This window comes from Nomia melanderi, chromosome 9 (assembly GCF_051020985.1).
Source record: "Nomia melanderi isolate GNS246 chromosome 9, iyNomMela1, whole genome shotgun sequence".
NCBI classification, from domain to species: Eukaryota; Metazoa; Arthropoda; class Insecta; order Hymenoptera; family Halictidae; genus Nomia; species Nomia melanderi.
In genome coordinates this window covers 15,948,686-15,969,212 of record NC_135007.1, presented here as the reverse complement: position 1 = coordinate 15,969,212, position 20,527 = coordinate 15,948,686, and the positions used below count along the sequence as shown (strand labels likewise).

The following is a 20,527-nucleotide window of genomic DNA, read 5'->3' as shown; positions in this document are numbered from 1 at the left end:
TTCAAGAGAGCACAGAGAATGGGGCTCTTTGATCGTTTAGCGAATCTTTTAGGTCTTAGGAAAAAAGAAGTAAACGTTTTAGTAGTGGGCCTTAACAACAGTGGTAAGTCGACGGTCATAAATAATTTCAAACGCGAGGATGACCGTTGCATAGACATAGTGCCCACTGTTGGGTATAATGTTGAAAAATTTTCATGTAAGTTAAACAATGGCGAGTGAACGACGTTGTTTGATGTTCAATTATCGAGCTTACAACAATACTGTTATTTGCACATGCATTATTTTATCAATCAGTTCAAGCACCACTTGCTATTCTATAAGGAAATGAGATAAGCATAGAAAGTTATAAATGCATTTACTTTTGTAAAAGGAATAGATACATACACATACTATACATAAAAAAACACATACATCTTACTTTACTAAGAACTACATCGAATATTTATGTTTTCTACTTTTATTAGGTTTTTTTTTTAAACTTTTTAGATGTCTTTTTGTTCTGATTCTTTACTTTCGATTCTATTACTGATTTTACAGTTTTCTTCATTTTAGTTTGTAATGTTTTTGAAGGTACATTTTTATGAGGTTGCTTCTTGTGTACAACTTTCTGTTTTTCAATGGAATCAATGTCACTTTTATTCCATGATGTTGTACTTTGTGGATGTTCGTCATTAACAATAACGCTAATATCATTGGAAGTTTCTGCTATAATTGTTTTGGCACTACTTCGATGCATTGGAGTACTTGTAATCACCTTATCTAAATTTATATCTAGTGCATCTTCTTCAGAAGTCATGTTTCTAGGAGTGACAGTATTAGGGTCCATATGCAGATTTGGTTTTTCATTTAATTTAAATTTTAATTTTGTCTGTTTTAATTTCTTTTGGTACTGCGTGTTTACATGATGAGCAGGCAATACAGTTGCATTCATGTTTTGATTTATAGAATGTTCACTATGATTCTGACTCATTTCTTCTTCATTTTGAAGAGTAATGGATTTATTGTTTTCTTCAACACTATCTGAAGTATTTAATTCATATGCTTTACTTATGTCTCGTACTTTTCGTTTTCTTTTTTTACCAGTTTTAGATATAGTTTCTTTCTTTCGAAATGAAAATTTGTCTAAAAATCCTTCTTCATCTGACCCACTTGCATTCTGAAAAGAAAAGTAATATCCTCAATAATAGTATATTCTTTGCAACAAATGATCTAAGGTTTTCAACATACACTAATTTCTAGAGGGCTGTCTTCATCATCTTCTTTTGACCATGTAAATGGAGTATCATTAAACATTTTTTCAAATGCTTTACATAAATCGCATAATTTGAAACATATTAGAGATTCTTTTAACTGCTGTTTTATTTGTGTATTCAATTGTTGGTGTGTTTGTGAATCAACTGTAATGTGCTGTGGCCAAATTTCATCAAAATTGTATCTAAGATGTATATCTATGTTTAGGTATGCATTACTTTCAACATTATGCACTCCCATTAAATTTAAAATAATGTTAGTATATCCATCATTTGTTTGCAAAGTACAGTTTTTCAAATGAGATACAGTTTCCTATAAGTTTTGAACATCATTAGGTTTACTCCCTCACTTCAAAGAACTACAAAAATTAGAGATAACCATATACCTTCAATGCATTATACTGTTCACATCGAAGAAAGTAACAATCTATGTAATGTTTACAAGCTTTCAAGAAACAAGGTATATCGCTGGCATCATTGGAAAACTGACATACTAAATCTTCTAAATCAATTGATATTGGCATTACCCATTTTCCTAATGTCCATTTACGTTTTTTATGTAATATTTGCACAGCAAAAATATTATCTTTGTCGTATTTACTTTGTGAAGAAAAATTAAATATGAATTCATTTTTGGTAAATTTAATACAACGAAAACCAGCAAATCTAAATAAGTCTGACGCTAATTCTACATTAATGTTTGGAACCTTTGAGATATCTGGATCTATGGGAACACTAGAAATATTAGACTCAGGGATAGTTTTAATTTTCTTAAATGCACAAAGATCTAAGTTCCACTGCATTTCCAAAATTATAGAGTTCAACTCTTCTATTTGTTTCTTTAACTTATCCTTTTCTTCTTGTAACGATTCTGAAATGAAATAAATGATAATATTATCATTGAGATATTTCCAGAAAAGATTTAGGGTTAGATGATTTTTAAGCGATATTTAGTTCACCTTGACATTCGTCCAATTGTTGTTCGGAAATTTCAACATTTTTACTACTATTGTCTACTGCCATGATGGAATGTAATAATTATTTGATTAAAAATATGTAGTTCAACTCTATTTTTAAATACACATTATCCCGCCAAGATCTTGTCCATATGCATTCAGTGATTCTCATTTATTCCCTGATAATCTAGAAAAGAATAAGGACGGAAGAGATGGCGCTTTATAAAATGAATAGTAGTCGTAATTTACATACGACTCACTCGCATAACGTAATTTTTTCGTAAAATTACAATGTTCTTTTCCAGTTAAAAATGTCAGTTTCACGGCATTCGATATGTCCGGCCATGACCGTCATAGAGCTTTATGGGAACATTATTACAAGGATTGTCATGGCATTATTTTTATAATTGATAGTAGCGACAAGTTACGATTGGTCGTGGTTAAAGAAGAATTAGATATGCTTCTTCAACATCCTGACGTAGCAGGTACAGAAGTTTCATATCTTTTTTTCTGTTTCGCTTCAACAAATGTTTAAGATAATAACATGTTATACACCGCACATTATAGGCCGCAAAATACCGATACTCTTTCTGGCGAATAAAATGGATTTACCTGATTCTCTGACTACTGTTAAACTTGTTGCCGGGCTTGGTCTTGACCGTATACAAAATAAACCTTGGCATATACGAGCAACAAATGCAATCACCGGAGAAGGCTTACAACCAGGCATAGAGTGGCTCACGGATCAAATTCGGGACATATATGTTAATAAGAGATAAAGAAAATGTTATTCTATATATTTTAAAAGTGACCCACATATCATTTTGTACTTATAATCACGAAACTTATCAACTGTGTAACGTTTCCCATAAGTGTACTTAAACTTTTGGTAATCATGTATGAATGAAACGCGCAATTTAATCGTGACAGAATTTATAATAAATAATCCGTCCAATAAATATATTAATCGTATTTATGCGATACTTTGTCGATACAGGTTGATAATAGGAATTCCTTGAAAAATAACTAACAAAAATTTTCGATCATATTTATCAGATGCGAGATGCAATTTTTAACAGACGAGCAAGGCGGGTTGCATACAGTAAGGGGACACTATTTAAATCTTGCTTCATTTAAGATTTCTATTTTATCGATCTTACCAGTTCTATTGATTATTGTATTTTCAATTTCTGCAGAATGTTAATTTTAACTTGCTTTTGGAATATTTTATTCCCTTTGTTTTATTTTTATGTTGATGGAATTTTGTTTTACAAACTTTTAGTTAATTACAAACTTGCAAAGAGATATGTTCGCGTATTATAAAAGTATTGGAAGCTATAATGAAAGTTTGCGTCTACAGGAAGAATTAAACTTATTATAATAAATTCTAGTCATAGAAAGTATTAAAAGCGTTTACATAATATTTCATTTATTTATTAATAGTAATTATCAATTAGATTAGTTGTGAAGGATGTAATCGCGCGATTTTAATGAGTTTAATTCTGAGTAGTATATGCTTTGTTTCTTACACAATTATACACGTAAATATATTAATCGTAAGTTGCTGATCTGTAGCTTATAATTAATGATAATCATTTGATATTTCTAGCCCTCTAGTGGTGTAATCAATATGGTGTCGCCACAGTCTTATCACTACGTCAGAATTTGTACGTGGGAGTATGCTATATCGACCCATATGGTTTGACAGTTCCATGTGAATTTCTATGGACATTCATAAAATGCTTTTCAAATTTGATAAAACGAATAATAATTGTATATTCATAATTTATGTTCTGTTCGCGATTTTATTTGAGTTTACAGAGTGCACTACTGTGAAAAAATATGCGTTACTTATGCCAAATGTTAGACCAAACAAGGTAAGTACCAAACAATACGTGAAACAGCAGAGAAATAATTCGCGTTTTTCTGTATAATTGTTCAGTGTCAGTACTTTTAATTATTTTGTAAATATAAAATGTCATAAAAATAATATATTTCACTCAATTTACAGGAAGAACTATATTTATGTACACCTGTTAAAGTGGATCCTGCTCAAAGTTATTATGTGATAGGTTTTGAACCAAATGCAACAATGGCAACGGCTCATCACATACTTTTATATGGTTGTGGAAATCCAGGAAGTTCAAAATCTGTATGGGATTGTGGAGAAATGGAACATCGTGCAGATGAAACTACAAAACCTATGATGCCCTGTGCAGATGATTCTCAGGTAAATTAGTGAAGGAGATACAACTTTTAAACAATTTTTAATCAGTTTTTACATTAATTTAATATTCTGTGCAGATAATATATGCTTGGGCTAGAGATGCACCAAAATTAATGTTACCGGAAGGAGTTGGTTTCAAAGTGGGTGGCGATTCTCCCATTAAATATTTAGTTCTGCAGGTTCATTATGCTCATGTTGATGCATTTAAAGATGGTAGAACGGATGATTCAGGAGTGTTTCTTCATTATACGTTACATCCTTTAAATAAACTTGCCGGTGTATTACTGTTGGGAACTTCGGGTGCAATACCCCCCAAGAGCAGAACATATATGGAAACAGCCTGCACTATTCGGGAGAATAAAACTATCCATCCTATAGCATACAGAACGCATACACATTCTCTTGGAAAAGTTGTTTCTGGATATCTAGTGAAACCAGATTATACATGGATAGAACTCGGGAAAAGGGATCCTTTAACTCCTCAAATGTTCTATCCTATACATAATAAGGTTCCAGCTAAACAAGGAGATCAAATTGCAGCTCGATGTACAATGGAGAGTATGCGTCATACTTGGACATATATAGGTGGAACCAGGACAGATGAAATGTGTAATTTCTACCTAATGTATTATGTTGAAAATGACGACCCATTATCTATGAGGTACTGTTTTTCTCCGGGTCCTCCAACTTATTACTGGAAAGATGCTGATCTTTTCAACATACCTGATGTGGAGGCATCTAGTTTATAATGCTGTCCTAGAGTCTGGTTTAGAAATTGGTGTACACAAGACTGTTAATAGTGGAGAGAAATTTAAGTATCTTGTCCAGTTTATGTCATAGATTGGAATGTGTTTCTTAATCATGACAATTTCAATTTATCTTTCATTTAATTTTTATCATTTCCTTTAATACTCTCGTACACTTTTATCAAAATTATTTGATCCTTCTTTTTATTTCAAGTACTTAAGTTGCTCCAAATATTTTTACTTTGATTATTTCTGTGCCAGTAAACAAACATGATTAATTACATCACATGGAAACATCACGTGGTATTATTATATAACAGAAAGACGGTTATACCGAAATAAGATTAATTTTAAAAGATAGGCCTACAGAGTGCCAGAGTGCAGTTTAATATTTTGATTGCATTAATCATTTTGTAATGACCAATGGGAACTACCAATTATCATCAACGTACAATTAGTAATTACTGCTTGATTACGCTTCTCGTTAGTCAATCTTTCTTCCATTTTATAATATCAAAAGTAATTTTAGTGTTAGTTCCTTGGACTCGATATTTTAAGTATTTCTGGAGATTATTTATTTATATTACTTTTATGTATTCCCATATGTCGACGAGCTTATGTGTTAACGAAAATTGATTAAGGATACAATGTTTATCGTAACATCAACGGTACGTTAAACATGAAACAATCACGTACTTACTAACAAAAACTGTCGTAGCTAATAATATTTTTTTAAACCGAGCGGTGCTCCGAAATTGAAAATAATAGATTCTTTTAGCACAATCGACTGAAAGTATTCTATGATAATATAAATTATTTTCGACACTATACAAATGAAACGCAGGTTTGTTTCTATATACTTAATACTATTATACTGACATGTCAATAAATCGTGCATACAGTGGACAGTGTGATTTATATAATCCTTATTACAGTTCCACCACCATACACCTCTACCCAACTGTAATCGATAGTATTCCCCTTTATGTCGACGATACAGCGATCAAAGATGTCTTACAAATTTTCCACGCTTAAATTTAACGAATATCTTTACGTTATAAAATATCATAGATCTCGTAAAATTCAAGTATGCTTGCAGTATCGATCAGGGTCATTGTAACTTGACGTTTGAGATCGGTCTTCGATCAGCGTTACGACATCGTTTGCCAATTATCTGATTACTCTCACGAAATCTGATGAAAGGCGATTCTATGGAGTAAGTTTTTAGACAAAACAAGCTTGTCGCGAGTTTTAATTGCCTTCGAGAGCTCGCGAACAAACGAATTTAATCGTCATCAAATCGGATCGCTACCTGTATCTCTAGAACCAAGCCGATCGCAACTTGTCAGATGTAAAACGATTTCCATTACGAGGAAAAGGAAACGCCACGCTCGACTCGCGACTCATTAAAGTGTAAGGACAGACTGTAGACTATCAACTTCGTAAAAGTATTTTGCAATTATTATCGTTCCGTAAATTGGGTCTTCGTAAAAAGTGTGTCGTCGAGCACGGACGTACGTTTTTGGAAAACAAATGAACGGAGAAAGTGCAGCGAGCATGTAGAAGAATCTAACGAAGGTGTGGCCGAACACATTAAAAAACTGCCGATGCTTCTGCGAGGGAATCGGCGTGCTTCTCTCAATCTACCGATCGCGTTAGAAGCTTCTCCGATAAAAAATCTCAATCGCAGTCCCTTCGTCGCCATCGAGATATTTCGATCTTAATTTCCCTTCGCAATCGGCGTCACGTTTCACGCTTCCACGTCCGCATTTTTCTCCGTCGTAATTAATGAAAGTCCCCGGGAACCCTCGATTGAAGTATAGTTTAGGCTTTGTGCGGGTTAATTATGTCGATCCTCCGGTTACTAACTGCAAAATTGGAAACCGGTTTCTCTCGTTACGTCGTTAGTGTATCCGTCTTCTCTTCAAGAACGATTCGGTGTCAATGTTCACGCGACTTCGCTATTCCCTCGCCACGGAAAACAAACGATTCCTTCGGTACCGGTGTGCTCGAACGAGGAGATCGTTCCTTTTTTTCATCGGCGTGGATCGTACGCGATCCCATAGCGCACCGTTGCACGGCAGATCTCGTGGATCTCTCGGTTCGGCCAACAAGGGCACCGAAGTAGGAAACAGTAAGTTGACGTTGACGGAACGTGGCGATTAACTATTCAAGATTCCGCGGAACCCGAGGCGCCCGTACAGGTGTGAATTGACACGGCCAAAATGGAGACTCGGGCACGAGGCTCGGTCTACAATCCGCGGGTCTCTTTCAAAGGCAAACGACTCGAGCGATATATACGACGTTGTGAAAGTAAAATTGATATGCGTACACTGCGTGCGCTTCGCATTTCCGGTCGCCAGTAATTCTTTTGTTCGCTTTCACGCAAGAATCCGAGGTCGGGAACGAGGATCGTGAATTCGAAACAGGAATCCGTGGAATGTTATTCTATTCCAACGCACGTTCTTCGTCCGCCGCCGTATCCGCCGCCGTATCGGCCGGGAATAATTCGAGTAATTACAGTCGTCCTCCTATCGGCGGATTCGATTAGCGCCGAGCGAAGAAAACGGAAGTCTCGTTAGCACGCGTTAAAAGGAAAGTTCGCCAAATATTGGATAAGCGAATTACGGTAAATCCGTTTGACGAATCGCTCGACTTTCGTTCCAGATTTCGTAACGCCGAAACGAAAACGAACTTTATTCGGAAAAGAACCGAGTTCCCCTCCCTCCGACGTCTCTCTGCTGCTCTGACCGTGTCCGACCATCGACGATTATGCGAATCCAACGGTCGCGAGCTCTCGCGCAGGTAGTCCTCGGATATGTCGTGTCAACGAGGAGTACGCGTCGCTCGTTCGATAGCTATGGTTCGATAATGCGTCAATGAAAACGGCACGTCACGCGCACAAAGAAGTATCGTCGTTGGTAAAAGCATGTCTCGTCGTTAGGAAAGCGACTGGAGCACATGCAGCCCGATCGACCGAATGCTCTGCGGGCAACTTCGAAAGTAAGGCCTCGATCACGTTTTGTTCGATATCAGCTTGGCGCGTACGCCGTGTACACGCTATGCAGACGTGGCCGATACGAGCTTCGTTTCTTTTTCCGTTGCTTCTAGACCGTCGGATTCTCCTGTCTCCGAACGTCGAAAGGAAAAATCACTTCCAAAAGAGCGTGTCTTCTTATCACGCAACGAAAGGTCCTACTCAACTCGACAAGATGAATTTTCGTATCCGCGAGCGCTTGCTCGTTGGAATAGCAAACGTTGTTCCACGCCGGAAGTTGCGCGAGGTTCGACCGGGTCGAACAGCTAAAATCGCAAGTTTAGATTCGGCAGCATATCTTGCCCATTAACGGCGAACGAGGCTATTGCACGGTCTCGGATGCGCGTATTTGTCAATGTGGCACATCTTCGAAGAATCCTCGCGAGAATGAACGTCCGTCGAGCACTCGGTTCTCGATAACGTTTGCATCCTTCCTTTCTCCTCTTTTTCCCCGCTAAGCCGCGGAGATCATACGCGATCGCTTCCACGTCGATTCGCAAAGGTCCCCAGCTCCTCGCGATCGCGATCGACGTTCACAGCGCATCGAAGCCGAAGAAATTCCGCCGCGAATTTCTAGACGAGCAACGACTCGTCGAATTTGATTTCCGCCTCGAGCCGGCGTCCGAGCGTGGACCATCCGTTTTTGAGAGAAGTAGTTCGCCGGCACGCGGACGCGTGTAGAACTCACACCGGCGAGCCTTTGAAAGTTCCGATAGCGCTCGGCTCGGCGAGTTCGAGACTCGTACCGTTGTTTGCTTACGACCGGGGACCTCGGCGTGCTCGGGAACACACCGTGCATACGGTCGTCGAGCATGTGCCGCTTGTGATCTCGAATTAGATCTCGATCGATCGGATCGCCGGCGAGTTTCGGAGGAGTTGATCCGCGGGCAACAGCAGTGTGCTGGGGGTTGCGGCGGCGGGGGATGCTGGCGAACAACCCGGGACGCGATAACTCCTCGGAGAGCGCGAGAGCGCGGAGCCGGGAGGGTGACGGAGAGGAGAAAGAGAGAGAAAGAGGCACGTGGGACAAGAGAGAAGTCGCGATTGGTTAAGCCGGTTGGAAAAGCCCGCCTGGCCGCTCGACCGGCCGGCACTTCGCTCAGTTCTCCACTGTGCTCCGAGTGAACCGGAGCTTTCGCTAACCAGATTCCTGGAGACCCTCGATCCTCGCTGGAATTAGTCGACGATATCGAACACCGGACACCGCCGCGCAACGATCCGTCTCTCTCCGGATAAATAGAACACGCGCATCTCCGCTCGGCCGCTCGTGCTCGCCTCGAAGAGCGTACGCCGTTGGATCCTCCGCGAGAATCGGTCCTCCTTTTCGGCTCGATTCGATCGCCGTTCCCGCGGCCTGCTCTCGCGAACGATCGGACCGGACCCGAGCCGAACGGACATTAGATTCTAGGGACCGGAGGAGAGGAAGCTATGCTCGTCGAAGGAAACACGTTGCCGCCGACAGTTTAGAGCCCGCCGATTGACCAACAGTTGTCGTTCGAAAGTAAGCCTAATCGCTGTTACGAAGGAAAGGTTTCGCCACGATCACGGTGAGTGTTTGCCATTTTCGCTGTATCCTTCGCCGACCTCCCGTTTCCCGCTACGGCACGAGGCGCGTCCTCTCCGCGAATCAAAACGTCCGCGAAGCGTCGGGAAGAGGGTTCCCGGACGCGACGTGCGCGATGACACGCGGATCGACCGGTAAACACTCGGGAACCTCGTTGTCCAACGACGCGGGCGACCGTGTCGCGAGCGTGCTCTCGTCTCGAATGTTCACTCGCCGAGAAGAAAACGCGCTCGTAAACAATTCGAGGCGGCGAAACGAGACGCGAGACCGGCCGGATCCGACGCGACATCGGCGGAAAATCGTTCTCGGCCGATTCGAAGCGTCGTTCGCGCGAGACGCGATTCAATTTCGCCGGTGTCGATCGACTCGGGCCAGCGGTTCTCCCGTCGACGATGTCGGCGACTTGTCAGAACGCGTCCTCCGAGTTTCTTTAACGTCCGCGTGAAACGCGACTCGCCATTGTCGCAGCGTCTCGGCCTCGCTTTTACCGATATCGACTGTTTCACGGGGATCAGCCTAAACGACGTTTCCGGGCGACACGTATAGAAACTATCCGAACTAGGTCGCCGGTCTTTTTCTCCTCGTACCGCAGTATCCTCCCCGCATCCAATCCGACCGACTCTTCACCCGCACGAAATTGCATCTGTTTCATCGGCATTCAGGAAGAGTGCCAAAACTTTCGTCTCTGTCCGGTTCCCCGCTGGAAATCGCTGTTCCTCTTCCTCCCGGGAACTCCGTGCCGATCCTCTCGGCATCGGGAATCTCGATCGATCGTGTAATACGTTTTCGAGCCTCGCAAACATTCGTGACTCTCTCTTTCCCTCTCTCTCTCTCTCTCTCTCTTTCTCTCCCTCTTTCTCTCTCTCGAAATCGAAGTTCCGTTTCACCACCGCAATACAGGATATTGCTGTACCAACCAAGCGGTTTTATTCGCGTTACGTCACAGCAACGAAGCATTAACGGCAGCGCGGCGAGGCATGCAGGTGTGTCGCGGCGTTTCGGAACGGCGTACGTACATTTCGATCCGTTGATCGGCGCGACGCTATTCGGATCGAAACGATTCGACTACGGTAATCGCGTCGAGTCGCAGCTCCAAGCGACTTTGTATTCTTTCGAAACACGCGGCGTCCGTATGTTCGCATTTACCTGCAGTGCACGGGCACCGCGGCTTCCAGCTGGACGTACGGTATCCCCTAAGGTTCATATATCTCCCTTTACAACCAGGAAACGCGCACGGTCCCTTCGCATCGGGCAGCATTCATAAATCCAAAGGGAAGTCGAACGGAAAGGAAGGACACTGTTGTCCCGTTGTCGGCTCTCGCTGCGCCCGGCGTTGTTTCCTTCTTTTTCTCGTCTCGCGCGAGGCGTCCGCGAGATACCGCGTGCCGCGGCATTGTTTCCGAAACTCGTTCGCTTCGATCAGCCGAATATTCACCCTCGACGATCTCCACCGTCGCCGAACGTCGACTAGTCGGCGAATAGAGAGATTCCAAAGTGTCCCCGGAAATGTGGGAAATCCGAAATTCGGGGGAGGAAGCGCGGGTAGTAGGACGTTTCCTGCGATTTCGCCCTTCGACGATGAAATTAGCGAGCACGTAACAGCGAAGCGATTATCGAGGACACGCGATACACGCGGCGCGCTCGAGGGACAGGCGCGCTTCACCGGAATCGGTAAATATCCGGTCAAGAGGTCATCCGATGCATCGATCAATTTTCGTGAGTGTCGCGAGCGACTCGCCTGCGATGCTGCATCGATAAACGTGTAGAGACAAGCTGACCCGACCTTTATCCGTTCGCGTACCTACATTTCGAGTCCCCGCCGGTAGAAACTCCGCTCGTTTCGTTCGCGTGATTTAAGATTCGTCGCGACGGTAAACGCGAGATCGCCGATTTCGCGTCGAATCGGGAGGACAGGGTGGAAATCGCGCGGGTTCGACGGTCGGTCGTGTTCCTGTTAGAAAAATCCAGTGAAACGACGTTTCCACGGGTCGTTAAGAATCGGAACAACGATGGGAGCGACGGCGCGCCGCGGCTTCTCAGCGCGTATCTCTTTCCGGCTGGCGCGATTTATTTCATGGGATCGATGCCGCTCACGGGAGCCCATAACTTTCGTCATTTCTCCGATCAGAGTTGGAAGACCGCCTAGAAAAGAACCGGAGAAATCCTCGCCGATGTAAGCGGCGAACACATGTAAATCGCGTGACCCCTATTCGGGACACGATTCTGACAGAAGTGCAGGAAATCCTCGCGAATCATACGAAATCGGTGGACTCCGCCGCTCCGGCGACCGGCGGCGAAACGATTTGTTTTTCCCTCGAAAGGAAAAAGACGTCGACGGGGGAACGAGTTGCCTCGGTTTCGGCTAACAGCAACAGCGATCGGATCGGATCGGATCGCGGCATCGAATCGATCGTATTTTTCTGTTGGCGCGTTACAAGCACAATCGGTGTTACGTTGAGCAATGACAAGCCGGGAATCGATTCCTCGGATCGAACTGTCGGGCTTATCTCGACGTCTTGACGGGCCGGAGTCCCGCGGCCTGCGGACCGACTACTTTTTCTCGCTTTTGCGGCGTTTTATTGCTCGCGCTACGCCGCGCGGTTGGCCCCATCGGCGAAGATTCGTGGGACTGCGTATCGGTACGGTTTCGCATGCGTGTATACGTCCCGTAAGGCTTGGAACACGATGAAAATTTCATCGCACGCGAGAAGAGGAGCGGTAGCGAGACCGAACGGCCTGCATACGTAATACGCCTTCTTAGCTAATATAGGCCGGTTTCGTTTCGGGGCCATGTCTCCCCTCGCGGCCCTCTTACCGATATGTCTTCTCGTTAAAGGTTTCTCCGACCGATCAGAAGAATACCCGTTTCTGTTCCCGATCTATTCGGACCGTCGAAATTTCCCCGGGCTCGACGACGGGGCCGCGTCTCGCCGTCTCGCCGAGAATTTAATCGCCTCCGCTGTGATTCCCCGCGATCGGTGATCGATCGATCCACCCGCGGAGACGAATCCGCGCGAGTGAAACGCGCACGGTTCGGATCGCGGGAGGGACGTCGCGAAATCCCGAAAATCCAGGAAATCGCAACGGCGCGTGTACCGAGCGTTACGCGCAGCTTCCCCGCTCGGCTATTAACCTCGATAATCTGGGATGTTCGCCGGCGAACCGGGAGAGCACTTTCGTTCGAATACGCGACGGTGTTCGTTTCCCGGAAACCTGTGGCATAAGTCGACGTTAACATCGATCATTAATTCCCATCAACGTAGTCCGGATCTCGTGGCCCGGCCGGGCCAGCGACACACGCGCGCAGGTGCCCGCACACCGAAGCGTCAAAGATTTCGCGCGCGTCCGTACGAGACCGGGCGCGGGCTGGCTCGCTCGCGCGAGCGCACGATAACCTTGTGTGGTCCGCAGGAGAGAGATAAAGTGAAACCGTGGGGCCACGCTGTCTCGGGATCCAACCTCGATCTCAGGGCCATTCGCGGCGCGCGTTTCTTCCCGTTCCGGTTTTCGTCCTGCCCTCCCTCCCACGAACGATCCCTTGATTCGCCTACGTTGCACGAGCGATGCCTATCCGTCTCGATTATCGCCATCTTCCCAGGTCCGATCGGTGGCGATTTCTTCGCCGCGATCGTTGCCCGCGCGCGACGCGATTATCGCGCTCCGACCGGCAACGTCCGCCCGATCGTTTGCACTTTACACGCTTCGCACGCCTATCCGACGACGCGACCTTCGTCGCTCGCGCGTCCCGTGCCCGTGACCTTTGCGACTCGTTCGTCGCCGAGGAATCGGTGAATCCGTGGATCCGTCGCTAGTCGGTTCTCGCGGCAGCTCGCGGCGCGTCTACTTTCTCCGGTCTTCCCGTTTTCCTTCTACATCCTCGGGCATTCTATACCCGAGGTTCTACGCTGGAACCGGGGACACACACGACTCGCGAGAAAATACCGGGACGAATCGTACGGGTCCGACGAATTTCGCGTCCGATCGGATAACCGGGGAAAATTTCGAGACGGCGGCCGCAGATCCACGCGGCCGAATCCAAGTCCAAGGTCGAATCTCGTCCGATCTAGAGACTGCCTCCACGGAGGCGGCATTCTTTGCTCGCTCGTCCATGCCGACCACGTTCTTTCTTTGGGAATCTTACTCGAAAGAGAGTGGTAGAGAAAGAGGTGGAGCGGGAGGGGGAGGGCAGATCGGCGCCCGAAGCATCGTCTACCGTTACCACGTGTCTGTCCCTCGATACGCCGCGTACCCACGTGCAAATACGAGTACGATGGAAACCAGCAGGCTTTCCGAGGCCCGTGCGAACGAGCATCCCTCCGACCGACCGGCTTTCGGCGATTTCCGAGCCTCCGCGCTCTTTTCCGCTCGTCCTCCATCGTCTCGGTTCAATCCTTCGGACGAAGCGGTCGTCGGACGGAGCACATCTGGCACGGATTCCCCGAGCGAGACTCGAACGCCTCCAAATCCTAATCCCCGTTCACGAGAGGCCGACGTCGTCGCGAATAGAAATCTCGCGGGCGGGATCGATCGCTCATCGGCGCGATGCTCGCGCGTCGGTGAAACGATTTGCACGTGTCTCGGGTGAAAGTATTATCGGCCGCCGTCCGACGGCTCTTTTACCCGAATTTACGTTCGCGCGTCCGATCCATCTAGCGAAACCCGACTCGTCTCCGCTCGTGAGACTCGCGAATCGCCGCCTTCTCCTCGAGACGATCCGTCGAACGAGCATCGGCAACGCGACCGCTTCGATCCGTCTTCCCTCGCGTCTGCGGAACTTCCACGCGTAACTCGAAAGCCGACTCGACATCCAGCCGCACCGATTTCCCCGATCCTCTCCTCTCCCGGCTCGATCTCGCGGTATCGGTTGTATCCCGACCCCGGACCGGCGTCCGAGGCACCGGTCGGACGAAACGGTTTCGAGAAAGGATGCGCCGCGGATGTCCCGATCGTGGGAACGCGATTCGCGGCTCCGTTCGGACGGGTCGCGCGACCTTTCACGGATTATTCGTCGGACGCGAACTCGCCTGGCGTGCACGCGCTGCCTCGGCCGCCGTTTTCGCCTCTGCGGACCGACTCGAACCGAGCTTTCTTGTTTCAGATGACGCGGAGGAGATCGGACACGTCGGTTCTGTACGGATCGCTACTCCTGGCCGGGCTGATCTGCCGTTTCTCGTGTCAAAGCGTGCCGTCCAGCTTCGACGACAAGGCTGGTAAGTTCGCCGTCGGTCTTCTTACCGATCTCATTCGCGAAGCGCGTTGCCTGGATCGGGAAGAAGCTAGAGGAGCGATCGCGACGGTCGATAGCGCGACGTACCGCGGAAAACTGCGGGAAAACGTTTCACGATCGCGTTCGATCGGCACGATCGTCGGCTGCCCGTTCCCGGGAATTTCCGATATCCGACGGTATCGAGTGAAATTTCGTCGGACACTTTCGCGCCTCGTGCACCGAGACGTTTGATAAACGCGTGTCTCTACCTGCCTGAGAATTTAGGGAACGCGCGCGTGCGCGTGCGCCCATCTATGCGCGTATGTCTGGGTATACCGAACGTGTATGTCGGGTCAGTAGGTCGCTCAGCTCGGTGCTAAAGAAAACATTCACGCGTGTCGATGTCGATACACATAAAACATAAAACTTGTAACTTAAGATAACGCTCGCAACAGGATCACGGCCGACGATATTTTTTTATCGAGCCACGCGATCCTCGCGATTAGCCGTTCGACGCGCGATTTACGGTAGAAAATCCGATTTACCGCCCTGCGGCGCAGACGTCCGTTGCTCCGAGTGTTTTCTCTGCCGAGGCTAAGGTTCTTCTCTACGAACCTCTCTGGATAGACGGTGGCGTCGGGAATTCGGGAGAGTTCGCTGGTTTTACGCGTTGACCGCGTTCTTAGGAGCTGGCAAACGAATCGTTGCTAATTGATTTTATCACTGGAACTACTAATCAAAGCGACTGGTATCGATATTCATTCAATTATTGATATCTTTAAGTTATTCGATACTCGAAATGCTCTTAAAAATAAATAGCTTCGCTCGAATACTGTAATGAATATGCGATGAAACTGAGAATAATCTCTCGCCACAATTTTCCTAGCGATTACACATTAATCGTATCCAATTCTCGGTAGTTCCAATGCTAATACAATTGGTCTTCAATACAAAAGACAAAGTAGTACACAAAACCCTCGAAATTCATGGCAGTGACTACTTCTACGGAGAACACGTCGAACGATATTCATCTCAGATCGTTCATCGCAATCGCAGGTGGTTTAGTATTATATTCTTTCCATATCAAGTATTCTGTACCATGAAATCGTGCGGTATTCAACGTGTTAATGACAAAGTAGCCGTATCGATCAGAGTTGAGAAAGAGATCACAGGCGAAGGGGTTAAATAGGTACCCCTTAGCCCCCTGACGAAGCCAGCCGCACTGTTGGCGAACCGTTGGGAACAAGTTCCTCCTGGACACGGCTCTCGCCCGACAGCCAGAAATGAATGCAACATTCCAGGCCGTGAAAGCATTAAAGCTTCTATCGAGCTTCTAGCTACGCGGAAATGGGACGAGAAACGTAACGAGAAAGCGGGGAAGCGTCGGGCGAACGCGGAAAAGACGAGGGGGAGGGAGAGGCGCGCAGCCGGAGTAACCGTGCTCCTTCTCCGGGTCCGTTTCCTCTCCGGTTTCGACGTACGCGAACATCCGCGGATCCGCGCGACACGTGTATTTATGCGACACGACTCGAGTACCGGCGCCCGCTGCCGGAGCGTTTCGTCCCCGTGGGACGCTCGGGACGCCGCTGAACCCGGACCCACTCGGTGCACCGACGAATCGTTTATTCCGTTGTCGACGAGAAATCGGACGAGTGAGAAGCAAAAGGCGAACGATAGCGCGGTGTGACCTTCACCTTTCGAACGTGTCTATCACCGAAGTTCCTCCGCGCACTTCCACCAAAAGGCGAAGTATCGCGGAAAGAGTAACTAGTATTTCCCAAGATTTTTGCCTCAGCTCTCTAAAATTCTATGTCTCCTGTGTAACATATATAATTTTTGATATTATCATATTTTTATAATATTTATTATAATATTTCTGTTGTTTTGTTCACGTAAATATCGTGAAATCTATGAAGCGATATTTCAAATTTCAAATTACCACCCTTAAATCAAATTGACCTCCATCTGCGACGGCCCCACGTTAGAAACGCTGGTCTAATTAGTATCAAGTGCTAGGAAGCTGGCGTTCTCCCGATTGGTGAAATACAGTTGCAATGATTCGTGAGGCGGTTGCATCAATCGGATCGCGCAAAGTGACGCGTGCCAGGTTCCCAGCAATCGGTCCTCCGCCACGCGACGACCCGACGGTCGCACCTCCCGGAGCATATCCGGTGCGCGAGTGTGAAAGCAAGGTTTCTGTTCGCAGGGCAAAACGAGAGCAAGCCGCGCGTGTTCTCACCCCGAATGGACTACGACGAATGGACGCCTCTCGGCCGCGGGGACCCGCTGAAGAACAATCCCACTTTCGATTACGTGCCGCCCGTCCTCGATCGCGTTCAATACTGGCTGGACTCGCACACGACCGAGTCGTCGGCGAAGCGCGACGTGCTGGTGCTGGGCGTCACCGCGAAGAAGACCAGCCCGAAGATCCCCGAGCAGTTCCTCAAGTTCGTCGACGGGCCGAAGTTCACCAAGGCGAACCAGGAGGCTCCGTTCAGGAACGACTTCACGGGTAGCAGCGGCGCGGAGCCGCCGAAGCTGGTGCGGACGACGAGCTTCAGGAACGGGCCGCCGGTCGACTACAGGAACCAGAATCGGATCCAATCGATGCCGGCGAGCTACTACCCGAGCCCGTACTACGGGCACAAGTCGAAGCCGTACACGATGATGCTGCCGCCGCCGTTGCTGCAGAAGGACAAGATCGTCAGCTTCGCGGAGCCGACGCAGCAGTTCAGCACGCAGACGGAGGAGGGCCCGGTGCTGCGCGAGCCGGGCCAGTTCTACGCGATCCCGTCCAACAGCTACAACACCCAGTACTCCCCGGCGCCGCTCTCCCCGAGCAAGTCGCACTCCGCGAGCAAGGGAGTGATCTCCCAGGTGGAGACGATCAAGAGCGTCTCCTCCACGTCGCAGCCGACGAAGCCGAGGCACGAGGCCGCCGCGACGACGCCGTCCGTCTCCTTCGAGAAGTCCAACCTGATCTACCAGTCGACGCAGACGGTGTCCGGCGGCTGGCCGGCCGGCAGCGGCCCCTCGCCCACGCCGAGCACCGCGTCGGACGCGAACCGATCGGTTTGGCAGGCCCACGATCGCAGCCGCGACCGCTACGAGCTCGACCATCACGTCGCGGCCGGCTCGTCGACCCACGAGGTCGTGGTCGAGCAGAACGCCAACATAATCGTCGACGCGGACGGCAACGAGAACGAGGAAGTAGTCGTGGGCCAGAAGGAGTCCCCGTCGTCGACGCAGGATCCGCGGCAGCCAGATTCCAGCAATCCGGACGAGGGGTCTCGCGCGCCGCTGGACGCGCTGACGGAGGCGGGACTGAAATCCAGCAGCACCGCGGAGAAGATGCACATCGTCCTCGCCAACTCGTCCGAGGAGCAGTCGAGGAAGGAGCCGGTGGCGGTCGTGATGCCGAGCAACTACTCGGAGAAGAGCCAGGACAGCGTCGCGACTCCGGAGCCGGAGGTCACCGTGTCGGACGCCTCGACGACCGTGGAACCGGAAGCGCAGAAGAGCCGTCGACCGGAGCCGGTCCGCGCGGTTGCACCGTCGGTCCTGCCGGAAGATCCTCAGCAGCAGCAGACCTCGCAGTTCCCAGTGATGCTGCCGAATCGAATGATGCCCCATCGGCAGCACGCGTCGCCGCATTCCCAAGGCGCGCCGGTGTCCGTTCCTCGGCAGCCGGCCGGCAGCGGGACTCTGCACGCGTTCGGGTTCCCGCAGGCTCCGCTGCAGTCCATGATGCACCCGCAGCCCAGACCGAACCACGCCATGATGCAGTTCCTCGGCGGCATGCGGCCCGGCGCGGGCTTCCGGCTGCCGTCGGGCTCGGTGCCGATGTTCCCGCCGATGACGCACATGCACGCGCCGCCGCCCGCCGCCAAGCAGACGCACCACGCGATGCTGCCGCCGGCTCTGATGGAGCACCATCACCCGCAGGAATTCTCGATGCCGTTCACCGAGTCGCCGGCCTCTTCTTTAACCGGGCAGCTCGCGGACGTCGGGACGGAGTCGAAGGAGCAGTCTCTTCCGGAGCGCCATCGGACGACGCCGCTGCTGCCTACAGTATCTCCGACGCAGAGCTCGGAGGGCGTGATCTCGGAGAAGAATTCTCTGCTGGGAACGATAGCCAACAAGGAGAGAGAGGAGGAAGGCTGGGGGAAGACGACGACGACGAGCCGTCCATCGACGAGCACGCCGCGGATGACCACCGTGCAGAGTCTGACGACGGACCCCATCTTCTCGCACTACAAGCAGCCCGCGAAGCCTATCCGCGGCCCGATGTACCTGATCATCCAAGGCCACTCGAAGGTGAAGACCTACAAGCCCACGGTGACCAAGCACGGCGTGCCGGTGGCGCAGAACGAGATCGCGGAGGCCGTCGCCGACAGGCAGCTCTCGAAGTTCGAGCAGTTCGTGAAGGAGAACACGAGGAGCGGCAACGCGAGCGTCGCGACCGCCGAGAAGAAGAAGGCCGAGGAGAAAGCGCGAGCCGAGAAGATCGCGCAAGCTCGTCAGAACAGCCTGATGAGCCTGCTGGAGAGCGGACTGGGCAGCTTCGCCGTGTCCTCGGCGTCTCCGTCGGCGTCCTCGACGCCGTCCTCGCCCACCACGACGTCGGAGGAGGAGCACCAGCCGAACTCTGTGACCACGATCGAGATCAACGGCAACTAGGAAGGCTCGCGAGCACACCGATCACCGCGATCGACTCGCGGGGGAAGCGGCTTTGGACCGGAGGCGGACGATTCCGTCGGGGGAGACCGCTCGCGACTCGACGGAGCCGCGAGGCTGGAGGCTCGTCGGCCCGTCGGCCGAGCCTGTTATTCTATTATTACGTTTTTCTACGATATTTATTATTCTCTTATCATATCATACCCCGCGGTCACCTTCGTAGAGGCTCAACGCGCGGCAGGTTTGCAGCCGACACTGCTGCCGCTGCTGCTGCTGCTGCTGCTGCCTGGCTCTCTCGTCCCCGACGAGAGAGGCGCGCCAATTTCTAATGTGCCAGTATACACGTGTAACGCGACGCACATGTACAGGCTCCCGCTCGCACGCACGCACGCACGCACGCACGCATGCTTACACACGGACGTAGAGATACAGAGAGACAGCGTGCAGACTAGTACCGCGAATCGTAACACATGTCGCGCGTTCCGATGAGTCGGCGACGATGAGATTGCTCGACGGACGAAGGCGGAACAAGCGCAGCATTCGTGCTCGTCGTCGCGCGACGAGGTTGCCTCTCGGTCGACGCGCGAGTCGTCCAACGGAGCCGAACGTCAGGGGCGAGTTCCGTTCCGGTCAGCGTTGCATCGATCGCGGCAGAAGCGTCGATCGCGTTCCGGCTCCGCGCGGATTCCGCGACCGAGAGCGAGGAGGAAGCGAGAAGCAGCATAGCGTGCGCCGCTCGCGCGCTTCGACGGCGTCGAGACGGAAACGTACCGCGGATGCATACCATGTTGCATTACGAGAATTGTACCTGACGGTCGCACGTTCTCTTGATTCGCCCGTTTGTCAATAAACTGTTTGCCAATG

At 49.2% G+C, this 20,527-nt stretch overlaps 4 protein-coding genes across 5 annotated transcripts; 3 read left to right on the top strand and 1 right to left on the bottom strand.

The window, feature by feature from the left end:
• Positions 1–287: 287 nt before the first annotated feature.
• On the bottom strand, positions 288–2,984 carry LOC116432598 (uncharacterized). Its single transcript, XM_076370505.1, has 5 exons — positions 2,819–2,984; positions 2,210–2,393; positions 1,637–2,121; positions 1,228–1,563; positions 288–1,156 (listed from the first exon to the last, which is right to left on the bottom strand). Exons 2-5 carry the CDS (start codon positions 2,271–2,273, stop codon positions 461–463), a joined length of 1,581 nt encoding a protein of 526 aa, XP_076226620.1. The 5' UTR covers positions 2,274–2,393; positions 2,819–2,984; the 3' UTR covers positions 288–460.
• Arl6 (ADP ribosylation factor-like 6) lies at positions 2,419–2,985 on the top strand. The gene is made up of 3 exons (XM_076370688.1): positions 2,419–2,446; positions 2,512–2,691; positions 2,774–2,985. Exons 1-3 carry the CDS (start codon positions 2,419–2,421, stop codon positions 2,983–2,985), a joined length of 420 nt encoding a protein of 139 aa, XP_076226803.1.
• Positions 2,986–3,812: 827 nt separating this feature from the next.
• On the top strand, positions 3,813–6,085 carry Phm (Peptidylglycine-alpha-hydroxylating monooxygenase). Its single transcript, XM_031989672.2, has 3 exons — positions 3,813–4,083; positions 4,218–4,436; positions 4,511–6,085. Exons 1-3 carry the CDS (start codon positions 3,931–3,933, stop codon positions 5,180–5,182), a joined length of 1,044 nt encoding a protein of 347 aa, XP_031845532.1. The 5' UTR covers positions 3,813–3,930; the 3' UTR covers positions 5,183–6,085.
• Positions 6,086–9,332: 3,247 nt separating this feature from the next.
• LOC116432597 (uncharacterized) lies at positions 9,333–19,777 on the top strand. 2 transcript variants are annotated; one of them, XM_076370684.1, is made up of 3 exons: positions 9,333–9,763; positions 14,879–14,990; positions 17,193–19,777. In XM_076370684.1, exons 2-3 carry the CDS (start codon positions 14,879–14,881, stop codon positions 19,664–19,666), a joined length of 2,586 nt encoding a protein of 861 aa, XP_076226799.1. In that variant the 5' UTR covers positions 9,333–9,763; the 3' UTR covers positions 19,667–19,777. The 2 variants fall into 2 exon arrangements, with proteins under 2 accessions (XP_076226799.1, XP_076226800.1); XM_076370685.1 differs by lacking the exon at positions 9,333–9,763 and adding an exon at positions 10,766–10,788.
• The last annotated feature ends 750 nt before the right edge of the window (positions 19,778–20,527 follow it).